This window comes from Acanthisitta chloris, unplaced genomic scaffold (assembly GCF_000695815.1).
Source record: "Acanthisitta chloris isolate BGI_N310 unplaced genomic scaffold, ASM69581v1 scaffold11634, whole genome shotgun sequence".
NCBI classification, from domain to species: domain Eukaryota; kingdom Metazoa; phylum Chordata; class Aves; order Passeriformes; family Acanthisittidae; genus Acanthisitta; species Acanthisitta chloris.
The window spans coordinates 1,017-13,219 of NW_008668827.1; the positions used below are offsets into that span (position 1 = coordinate 1,017).

The 12,203-nt window shown below is 45.0% G+C and overlaps 1 protein-coding gene across 1 annotated transcript; it reads right to left on the minus strand.

Moving 5' to 3' along the window:
- Window positions 1-2,995: 2,995 nt before the first annotated feature.
- Window positions 2,996-11,498, minus strand: LOC103800708. Its single transcript, XM_009073091.1, has 7 exons — window positions 11,438-11,498; window positions 10,313-10,591; window positions 9,112-9,334; window positions 9,020-9,045; window positions 5,616-5,753; window positions 4,881-5,000; window positions 2,996-3,156 (listed from the first exon to the last, which is right to left on the minus strand). Exons 1-7 carry the CDS (start codon window positions 11,496-11,498, stop codon window positions 2,996-2,998), a joined length of 1,008 nt encoding a protein of 335 aa, XP_009071339.1.
- Between the last annotated feature and the right edge of the window lie 705 nt (window positions 11,499-12,203).

Here is a 12,203-nt window from a genome sequence, read left to right on the forward strand (position 1 = left end):
AGGGCAGAGCTTGCCTTGAACTGTCAGCACTCAGCAAAGGGATGGAAGCTGCCATACTCCCAGCTGTCCCCAGTCATGAACCGTGGCCAGAGAGGATGACATGATTGTTGGCTCCCTTCACCTGGAAAGCACCAGGTCCCCACAAGGGACACCCTGCACCAAGGGTAAAACTAGACCATCTCCCTGCATCCCTTTCCTGCACCTCACAGTTCAGGCAATACACCAGACCAGGGCTGGTGCACACAGATGTACAATGCACATTAGCACACACACTCCATCGGGGATGAGTTATACACCACTGTCCTACAGCCTCTCCTGGACTGACTTACAATTGAATGTCCTAGTGATCTCAGTTCTTTAGCCTACCCAAGTCGACCCTAGTCAGCAGTGACTTGTTATCACCTCTTTTTTTTTTGGCTGCAGGAAAAATTTGAAAATCAGCCTGTACTTTTATCACCTTTTTTTTTTTTGGCTGTAGGAAAAATTTGAAAATCAGCCTGTACTTTCAGTGAAAACCAGAAAGAAACAAGTAATAAATAACCACAATTAAACACCTTCCAAAACAAGTTAGAAAACAGATCTTTTTATTTGGAACAAAATCATTGCGGGGAAAAGAAAAAAAACGACACCATGTTGGGCACAAACATGGACAGTTAAAGGAAGAGCACAGGCTGCACCACTTCTCTCCTGACCACACAGTAGCAGAAACTTCTGCTCTGTTGCTGAACAGCATCCTCAGTGGGAAAGGAAAAAGCTGTGTTCTGCCTGCCTCATAAAGACCTCTCGCATCTCAGACTCCCACCTTAATGGGAAAATCCTTCCCAGACTGGGGCTACACCAGTGGTGGTGTTAACAACTGCCAGGGCACTCCCAGCCCTCCCAGGGCTGATAGCAGCAAGGCAGCACTAGGGCAAGCTGGAGCCTCCAGCAGGGCAAGGTTGGCCCAGCTCTCTCACCCTCAGCACCTAAACGCTGCCTTCTTCCCCAGTGCAGCTCAGAGCACCCTTCAGCCTCTGAAGCATGTGCTGGAGTCGACTGTCCCCTGTCTGCCCCTGCTGAAAGTGCAGAAGTGAAGCAAAGCTGACTATGTCCCCCCGTTTCGGTGACACTGGCCCAGTGTTGCTGTTCACCCCGTGTCACTGCTACTGTGCTGCCTACAGGCAGTTGTCACCCGGAGCACTCCATGTCACATTTTTGTAATTCAACTCACAGGCTTTGAGGAATGTTTGTACTGAAAGGAGATAGCACAGCACCGTAAGGAAAAGAATTATCATCTCACCCTCACCGAGGAAAACCTGATTCCTATGGCAGCCTTAAAAAGCAGAGACAGGCTGAATCACCATCAACACGGCACACAATACTCAAAAATCTTCTAAAGAGAGTCACAATACAAGGAAACAACAACAACCACCTATGGCTGGGTGTCACTGATGCAGAGCCTTGACACATGCACAGAGATGAAGGGCTCCCAGGTAAGCATGCAGCCACCCCATCAACTCCCGTGCCTGGGAGAAAAGCATTCAGTCCAGTCTGGATTTTGCTGGGGTACTCACAGGCCTCATTTTTACAAGGCATATCTTAAATCCGTTTTCAAGGGATTCATGGCACAATGTCAGCACAATTCAAAACAGGGACAAAATGACAAGGGAAGAGAGGAATGCAATACACATCCCTTTTGGTCCAAATCTGTACCATCTCTGCTCTTACTCTGCCGTGCCTTCCTACCCCACTGGGCTAGTTTAACACCAACATGCCTCACTTCTGACTACCAAAATTGCCTTACACAGTAAATACCTTGTTCTGACAGTGCATCCTGCAGCACTCCCTGCAGCCTGACAGCCCTGCAGCTCCTGGCAGCTTTGCCAGGGACTCAGCTACCTGCTGCCTGGGACAGAGTCCTTGCCCTCTCCTTACCTCATCCTTTTTCCCTGCAGGTTTACCCCAGCTGCTCCACACACAAACCTCTCCTGAGAAGAACAGCATGCACATAGCAGTGAGACTTGCCTAAGAGATTCTATAAATTGCTGCGGTCTGTGCAAATAGCACAGCACTGAGCAAGCCTACATGCACAAGCAGATGGCCAAATTCATCAGCTTGCAGTAGCTAAACCATTACACTCAAGGCACTAATGCTTGCACTGGTGAACGATCTCAGCATTATAATCAACTTTTCTGCCAAAATTGCACACCCAAGCCCCAGGCACCCTTCTGCTGCAGGCAAGCAAGCTAATGATGGCACTAGTTTAGCTCATTGGCAACCCAAGCAGTTAGGTTCTGGCAAAAGGTAACTGGTACCCTCTGCCACTGCAGGGCACCAAAAGGTGAGCAAGTAAGTCAGCATCACCCCCTGGGGTCTACACACAGCAGCTCCCACCACTACTCCTGGCCACAGGCAGCAAGTGGTGAGGGCCAAACCACAGAGGGTCTGGAGCTCAGAGGAGCAATTCAGATAAACACCCGGCACAGCAGATACCTAGCTCAAACCTACATTGGTTTTCTTTTGCAGAGCCTGTGAAACAATGCCTTGAAATCTCCCAAGAAGAGACTTTCTCAGGAAGTTTCTGGCAGGTCCTTGGTTTCTGTCTGAGATGGGCAGGCCACCTCGATCTGCCTGTCATGCATGCCCCTGGCTGGCAAAGACATGGCAAGGCATGGGGTGGGCAGGGAGCAGGAGGGACCATCTGTCTCATTTCAGGCTGTCCCATGGGGCTCTGCAGTTTTGCTGCAGTCCTGTTAACAGGCAAAGCATCAAACAGCTGCCCAGTTTTGTTCATTAGTGAACCTGGCAGCCCATGGCAGTGTGGCCTCGAAGCCACGTGTGTGCTTTTCCTTATATTTTCTGTTTTTCTTTTTAAATGAGGTTAGAAGGTTTGACACCTCACATCTTTTCCCTGCTAAAAATATTCCAGACTGATTCTTACACACAATGAGACTATGGGATGCAAAGGACAAATGGCATAGACTTCAGGACAGGGTGGAAGAGCAAGCCTGACAGATCAGTCATCAGTTGGATCTGGAAAACAGTCTGAGGCATCTTCCTGGCTTTCCACATCAACTATGACCTCAGGGTCTGGCATTTCCGCAGGTTCCATTGGCCCTGGTAAGTTTTCTTGAGGCAGTGGCTGGGGCTCAACACCTTGACCAGCCTGGGCAGCATCTGGAAAAGGGAGAAATGGTTTATAAATGCCCTCACCATGGCTTACCCTCATGGAAATCCTCCCTCTGGTCCCTAATGCTGCAGGCTGCCTGACCCACTCAGTCCCCTTGCCCCAGGCATCTGCAAACCAACTTTCAGTTCTCTTTGTAACTGCTCATTTACCGAGCTATCCATTGTGGCTTTAGACACTTTGGTGCTGGTGCTCTCTGGCCACTTAGTACCAAAGTACTTATAGTACTTATAGTTCCAAACATTTAGTACACAAATACTAAAGCCAAATCTATTCACTTACATCTGAGGAATTAAAGCTGGCTAACAGCACACATTTACTATGTTCTCTCCTAGTTTCCACAGGCATCCCTGCTTTTTACTTAATTGTAAAAAATTTAACTATGAGCTACTTTTTTAGTCAAACTGACAGTGGGTAAATTTTGTATTAGAAGTTCTACACTTGAAGTATATTAATATTAAAGAATGACCTGAAAGACATTTTGGTTTTCTTGCTTGCTCTTTGCTCACGAGTAGCATTTAATATTTTGAAAGCAGAGCAAAGCAGGATCCAAGGTTAGACATATAGCATAGCTGAGCTGCAGGAGGCTATGCGTGGTACAGGGAAACACATCAGGAGTGGAGACAGCAGTGCTAAGACCAGGCCATGACCTATGTGATGTTGCTCCAGTTCATGATGTCTCTGCTAAACCTACTTCAGCTGATGATGGTGCATTACTAGGGAAGGTATTGTCAGCATTCACGTTTGTCAAACAAAACTGAGGGAAACATAATGCAAAAAGTGGAGTATTAATATCAAGCAGCTACAGAACAGGAGATTTCTGAAGGGGTTTTATCACTGCCTGTATTTTATCACTGACCATACTGTACTAAAGCTGGGGGGGTTTATGCTCAGTTTCTTTGAAGAATTTAAAGTGTGACTGTATTCCCACTTTAGCCTCAATTTAAGGAAATACACAAGCCTCTGGCTTTGATGGGATTTAGCTGTGTTTACAGCTCAGCATATTGCTACATGCTGTCCTGAAGATAACTGCTCACAAAACCAAAACTGATTTTATAAAACGTTACTAATGTGAAGGGGAGGGAGGATGATAAAATTGCAGGAGAACTGCTAAGTTTTGGGGGGTTGCTGGTTTTGAGGTATTTTAGCACAGGAGATACTGGAACAGATGGTCTGCTGGCAGTACCCTCTGTGGGATGTTTATGGCATGGCTCCTGCTACATCTCAGGGCTGGGTGAGGGTGAGAGTTACGCCTGTGCAGAGGCTGAGCACGAGTAAGGTTCTGATAAGTGACCTGCTGCACCTTCTGTCATCTGAACAAGAAGCACGAGTGCTGATAAGGGACTTGCTGCACCTTCTGTCATCTGAACAAGATACAGCACCTTCCCTCTGCTAGCATGTCCCAGGCACCTCTCTACAGTCACCTCCACCCCCATCAGCCACGCACATACTTTGTGTCCTTTATCCTCCTAAGCAAAGTATCTGTCTGACTTCAAACAAATCGCTGAACTCACCAGGCTTTGGAGTGCAGGGCTGATAAGGGACTTGCTGCACCTTCTGTCATCTGAACAAGATACAGCACCTTCCCTCTGCTAGCATGTCCCAGGCACCTCTCTACAGTCACCTCCACCCCCATCAGCCACGCACATACTTTGTGTCCTTTATCCTCCTAAGCAAAGTATCTGTCTGACTTCAAACAAATCGCTGAACTCACCAGGCTTTGGAGTGCAGGCAGTCTGGGCAGCTTGAGCCTCGACATGGTCTCCATTGGGGGGGCTCTTCACACCTTCACTGGAGACCACTGACATTGTTAGTCCATCATCCTTCTCCTCCTCTGTAAAACCAAAAGTGGAGACTTCAAGGGAAGAGCCCCCCCCACATTTCCCCAGCCTCAGTAGGTCCATTGCAAGGCCAGACCAACAACATGTGTTTGCATCTCCTCCTCACATGGCACTGGCTCCATTCCCAGAGCAGACAGATGCTGAGTACAGAGGGCCATTGCTGACCTGTCAGAGACCAGGTTGGTCATGCTGGCAGGATCACAGCTTGAGGTGGCCTCACAGGGCATGAGCAGATTGCACTCAGGGACTGGTGCTGACAGAGGACTGCCATCAGAAACCTTCAGGTCATTTCAGGATCAGACCTGAATAAGGTTCAATTTTTCTGCCCAGAAAAAAGGTTTTGCTGCGGGTTTTTTCTGGCCAGGAGCACGTGGTGCAAAGTGTGCAGTGAAAAAAAAGTAAAAATAAGTTTTTATTCAAAATCCCACTGGCCATAATAGTCGCCTATCATCAAGCAGCTTTCTGATCCACTAGGTCAAAGGAGGGCTGGCTGGAGAACAAGAAGCCACTCAGCTGCGATGAGTTTATTCTGAGGCCATGTCAACCCCAGCCTGCACACAGTCCTCTCTGAGACTCATCCCAAGGGGGTCACAGCATTCTCCACTCACCTGAAGGTACCGGGATGAACTTGTGTTTCCTCTTTAAGCAGCAACATATGACTGAGGACACAAACACCACCAGGATAATTGCACCCCCTGCACACCCCGCCAGGATGTAAATGAACCATGGGTACTGCAGCAGGTCTCCTGCAAGAAGGACACAGCAATATTAGGCACCAGTGTGGAGAAGCTTCTTTCTCCCAGTGGGAGAAACCCTGCATCCAGATTAGAGCACATAGACATCACTGTTGCTTTGGTTTGGAACAGGGAAGCTGATACAGTGAAGTGTGGCACTGCCATTGTTTAATCATTGTATGGAATTTTTCATTAAGAGAAGAGGCTTGAGTGACTAAGCTGTGTGCATTTGTTTCTGCCTGCTTTGACCAATAACATCTAAAATAAATCTGATTAAAACTTCACATAATAACAGGGGAAGTGGTGGCTTGAAAGATGCCACATTTCAACAAGTGTTATGAAAACAGGCAGCTGAGACCAGGAGGGAGATCTAAAGAAGCATCTCCTGCTGAAACAGAAGCTGCAGAGTCCACCCTCAAAGCCCCAGAGAATCCATTTAGGACAGCCATGTAACAACTACACCAACCTCAGAGCAAGTCTGATCAGAGCCTGGACTTCCTTAGACACCAAGGACTGCAGCCACCCAAGCCAGGGCTGTAGGAAACCAACTTCACTGCTGCTTGGGGAAGGATTTCTCTCTGTTCCCCTGCCCAGCTGAGATCATGCGAGACACCTAGCAGGAGGCGAAGGCTGCAGATGGCTGAGCAGAAGGCCACACACAAGTCAGCAGTAATTATTACCCAGCTCAGCGTCCCTTGCTCAGGGTTGTTTCGACAGGTCAGAGCTGAAGGGAAGCTGCCGCTGAGCAGGGAAGCTGGTAGAGGGCATCATAGACTTGCAGAACAGAGAAACTATCCAGACCTGCTCCTTCACAGAGAAAATTTGCTCCAAACTGGGTCAGCCAGTAGGAAAATTCTTCTTCCCATATGGAAAAAACCCATACAACTCCACTATCACTATGATATCAGTTCCTTAAAACTCCTGAGGAAACCCTCATTCTGAGTAATTCAGCTGCTTTTCAGCTGCACACACACCAGCACAGCCCTGCACTGCAGCAACCAACGGGCTCATTTGGAGCTCATTTTCAAGCCCTCACAAGCACAAATTGCTCCTTATCTCCAGAGGCTGGGAAGGATTTCAAATGTTCCAGGACATACTACACCCTGTCACCAGGACAGTAAAAACAACTGCACACAGCAGCTCCTGTGTGTGAAATCACACATACTCATGGTATTTTCAGAGAGCTTGTACCAGCCTCTTTAGGAACAGTTACCAAGTTAAAAAAAGCTATATTCAAAATTAAACTTTCAGTAAATCAGAAATAATTTCCCTAAGAATTTTATTTCCTTTTTGATGAAAACTTAGAGAATATTGTTAAAGACACAAATATAAGTTGGAATTTTTTTCTGATGTTTTTTCCTAAAAATTTTCCATTCATCAAAAAGGTCTTTTTGAGATAAAATATTGTGTTAAAAATCAGCAATAAACAAGTAATGAATCAATAAAAGTCTTTTATATATGTAGACTTGTTAATGTCTGAATCCTCTGCTTTATATCCTGTGTGTTCAGAGCCTTTTGGTGCCTGGAAAGTTTATAGCATTTCTGCCAAATTGTTTTACAGTAACAATTATTCAAAATTAATTTCACCAGCCAACAGGTTGCCCAAATAGTGCTTTTACATACATCTTCTACCTACAGTGGAAAAAGAATAATCAGCTCTTTGCCTGGAGCAAATAATAACCCACACAAATAATGACTTTGTCATTACTTAATTTAAATGAACGTGTTCCTCTCTTCAATTCATTTTACTAGTATTCAGATTGCTTTAGTTCACTTTTTACAAAAGTGGTTGCATTTATTGACTAAAAAGTAGAATTGCTGCCACTTTCTTTCAGACCCTTCGAAATACGTGTTCATGTGCATGTCCATCCCAACAGAGCTATCACTAAATTCCCTTGTGGACTTTTTGAGAGGAAACAAAGAACCAATATTGCACCCAGGGAACTGGGCAGCCACCCAGAATCAATGATGGTAACTGTCAGCACTTGAGTGATTTACCACAGGGCCTGAGTGAACAGCTCATGGATGTTCACATCCTCGTTTCCCAGTCCCTCAGCCAACTTGGGTCTGGCTATGTTGAAGAGCCTCCAACCAATTTAACTGGACAAAATTAAGATCACTGCTCCACAACCACAAATGCCAGGCTTTCAGAGGCTGGCCAGCAGTGCCAGTGTGACCAGACATGAACAGTCCATGGCACTTCTGCCAAATGCTAGCACACTGGATACAGGGTTTAGGTCAGCAAGTTTGCTTTCACACCAACTGTATGCCAACCACAAAAAACAAGAATCTGCCGTGGAGCTGGAGTGTCTCAGACACTTTCTAAAATGCTAGGTGCTATTACACAGTACAATTTCTCTAGCAGCAAAGGTGATTAAATTAATTATAGCTAAATTAGTTGAAAAGCTTATGGTTAAATTATGCATGTAGTTCTGATGTAGCTTTGATAACCATCTTTGCTGTCAGAGAGCAGAAAAACCTTGCTACTGGAGGTGCAAATGAAATTATACCCAAAGATCCAGATTTTCTGTCTCATTAAACTATGGCCTCAATCAAGCAGAATACTCAGCATTTATGAATAGTTTGCACATGGATAAAGTCCCAGCAATATATCTGAGTAGGGACATGGAAAGTAAAAAAGCCTATATTCCACAAGTAAATGACTTGTGTCTTTACCCACTTCTGATGGCATGGGTCTGATGGAGAGATATTTGTATAGACTGGTAAATCTTTGTGCTTCTGGCCTAGATAAGAAGAAAAGAGATGAGGCAAAACACCTCAGCTGAGTTCAGCAGCAACAAGGCTGAACTAGCAGGGGTGTTTTTACAGGGATGCACAGAACCTGGAAGCCTGTCTGGGTTATGGACAAATGTCAGAGTAGGAAGCAGCTTGTGTTTCTAAACTAGCATAGAGGGTTGGTGCACAGGGGGGTCTACATCACTGAGAGTAGGAAGCAGCTTGTGTTTTTAAACTAGCATAGAGGATTGGTGCACAGGGGGGTCTACATCACTGGGAATCAGGAAAACAGAGATTCATCTTTGCTGCAGAGTTTGGTAAAAGTACCTCCTGAACAGACTTTCCCATCTGTGGTTATAGGCTATGTCAGTTCAAGACACAGGAGTGAGAAGGAAATCAAGAGGTCACTTTCTAAAGGGACGCTGTGGTAAGTCTGGAAGGCAGCTGCCAGAGGACAGAAGAGTTCAGTATTTTGAGGACACCAGCAACTCTGCTGCTGAAAAAGACCAAGAGGAAGATTTTCTGAAGATGCCATTACTTACCATAGCTGCAAGACAGCGCGATGGGCCTGGTCTTTGTGACACTGTGTCCATAGGAAACCACACATACAAATTGCCCAGGCACCGTTTCGGGCCTGGTCTTCGTGACACTGTGTCCATAGGAAACAACACATACAAATTGCCCAGGCACCGTTTTTTCCAGGAGAACCTTCCTCCCACCATCCTTAACGCAAGACTCAGGGACACTCAGCGCGGTGCCATTCAGCAGCCAGTGAAAGCTCACGCTCTTATTGCTGGTTGCATTGCAGAACAACTCTCCAGTCCCATTAGGGAAGCACTGGATACCAATGGTTGGCTCTGGTCACACAGAATGGGGCAATGGGAATGGGAAGGAAAGAGAGAGGTTAGGAGCAGACTCAGCAGTAAATACAAGCTGGACAGAAGCTTCTCTTACCAGCAATCTCACTACCACCACATCTTCTGGTATCAAGGGAGCACAGAAATAAATAACCAGACTCTTCAGTGCCTGCACTCCACCCTGAAATGCTTAACCGTGCCCACCCCAACCCCACTAGTGAGTCATGGTCCCTATTTTGGGGATGCCACAAAAATCTGGCAGCTCTTCATTTTCTTTACTGTCATTGTAAAACAAACAAACAAAACCAAACAAACAAAAACCCAAACCAACACAAACAAAAGAAAAAGGAAAAGGGAAAGAAAAAGAAAAAAGAAAAAGAAAAAGAAAAAGAAAAAGAAAAAGAAAAAGAAAAAGAAAAAGAAAAAGAAAAAGAAAAAGAAAAAGAAAAGAAAAAAGAAAAAGAAAAAGAAAAAGAAAAAGAAAAAGAAAAAGAAAAAGAAAAAGAAAAAGAAAAAGAAAAAGAAAAAGAAAAAGAAAAAGAAAAAGAAAAAGAAAAAGAAAAAGAAAAAGAAAAAGAAAAAGAAAAAGAAAAAGAAAAAGAAAAAGAAAAAGAAAAAGAAAAAGAAAAAGAAAAAGAAAAAGAAAAAGAAAAAGAAAAAGAAAAAGAAAAAGAAAAAGAAAAAGAAAAAGAAAAAGAAAAAGAAAAAGAAAAAGAAAAAGAAAAAGAAAAAGAAAAAGAAAAAGAAAAAAGAAAAACCACCCCTGATCTGAGAGGATGGTGGAAACATTCAAAGCACCTGCCAGCCAGAAGCTTCCTCTGTAATGCTCTCTGAGGCACCAGAAGCTTACAAAGCTGTTTCCAGAGGCACCTGTAACTCCTGACAACTCAAGCAGTCTCTTAGGAAGAATTTCAAGGCACCAGCTTCCAGTCAGGCTCACAAGTTCAGAAGTTATTTGTTGCTAAGAAGGCCACTTACCAAATACTTCTGGTGTAAAAGTTCTGGTGCTGTTGTAAAAAACAAATTCATATTTTCCTTCGTCCTGTTTATCCACAGCCCTCAGCACTAGGGAGTCATTCTTCAAGTTCAGACATTCACCAGCAGAAGTGCTGAACTTGGCAACCAAAGTATCATTTAAGACTTCTGTCAAGCATGTTATGTCTTTCCTCCTCATTTCAGAGACATTCTGCAGGCTCTGGATTCCCACAGAAAAGACTGCTGAGCTACCACTGAGCACGCCGGTCCAGGTGTTAGAGCCTGAAAGGAGAAGCACAGAGCACAGGCAGCAAGCCTGCCATGTCCATCCATCCCCTCTCGGCTGCCTCCCAGAAAGGCAAATGCTGAGGTGAGATGTAAGAGGGACAGACCCAACCCTAAGGAAAGGTTGGATCACCAGTGATTGAAAATCAGAGGAGTGGGAAGCCTTCTACAAGAGTCAACTTCCCCCCACCTCTAACACAGGAGTGGTGTGCACACCATGTGAATGGGGAAACAAAAGGCTGAACAAGTCTTTTCTCTCCCCAAATTTAACATGACCAGCTACCAGCCCTCACCAGAGCTGTGCAGAGACTTTCCAAAGATCCTCAGGGCACTAATGCCATGGATCTTGTAGAGCGTAGCAGAAACAACAGCTGCCTGCACAACTGCTTTTACCCCAAGAGTAAGGTCGCGGTTTTAACTTGAGCAAGTCTTGGAGTAGCCTTGCACATTATTAAGCTCCTGTATGCAACTTAAAAATCAGAAGATGGGTAAATGGCAAGGTGACAGCAGCTCAGGGACTAACCCAAGGTCACACCAAGAACTAGGAGCAGGACCACATTGCCCTCCAGCCAGCACTCTGCATACAAGGACCTTACATTCTCCGCTGAAATGCTTTTACAGATGCAGTACATTCAGAAAGTACAATACTGTTAGTTATCATTCTTTTACTAAAAAAATAATCTATCTTACTTTGATCTGACTGTCCCTTTCATGCATTAGCAGTTACACTATTTGATGTCTCCCCAAATCTGGTAGAGTCCTTAAAAGATCCTGGAGCAAAATTCAGATGTCTGCTCATCTAGGCAAATCTGTGCCAACTCCATAAAGAAAAATCCCACTTACCATGAGTAACAGTTATTATCACCAGAAAGCACTGCAGAGTAAAAGAAGAGCTGAAATCCATTTTAAAGAGCTCCTTGCATCATATGCTGAGAAGACGATCTGGCTACAGAGCTCGGTGAATATAGTGTTCGGGAAGTGATGTCAGAAGCAAGAATAAAAAAAAAAAAAAGAAAAGAAACTCCATAGTGGACAGATTGAAAGATGTTTCAAAATAGACCTGCAAGGTTTTGGGTGACTGAACTCAGGCTGAACCAACGCAAGCCACAATGTGCTCTGCAAAGTCCCGCGGCTTGGAGATAGCTGCGCATGTAAGAATAGGGCTGAGAGGTGCGGGGATAAAAATACCTCCTGGTCAGCTCACCCCATTTATGAAGATGCTAATGCCAAGACAAGCAAAGGCGAAACAGCTATTTCTTTCACCCTTTTCTAGCTTATCAAAGCACAGCATCCTCACCCAGGGAAGAGAAATCAGTCCAGACAGATAAAGCACTGTACATGCAGACCAGCTGATTTTTTGAAATACTAGCAATGATCATTCCTGGAGAGTCTCACCAGCAGGAAGGAGGTGTGAAACCAGGCTCTCCCTCTGTTCCCAAAGGCTATGTTGCCAGCCTGAACTCTGTCAGGCTCCTCTAGTGAGCAAATGGTACCTGCTATGCAGGAAAGGGCTCCATACAGCCACTCCAGGCAAAGAATAAAGGTTATGAAAAGTCAAGCAGCACTGCAAAACTAAACTGAATGCATCCAAAAGCCACCCCAGAGACAA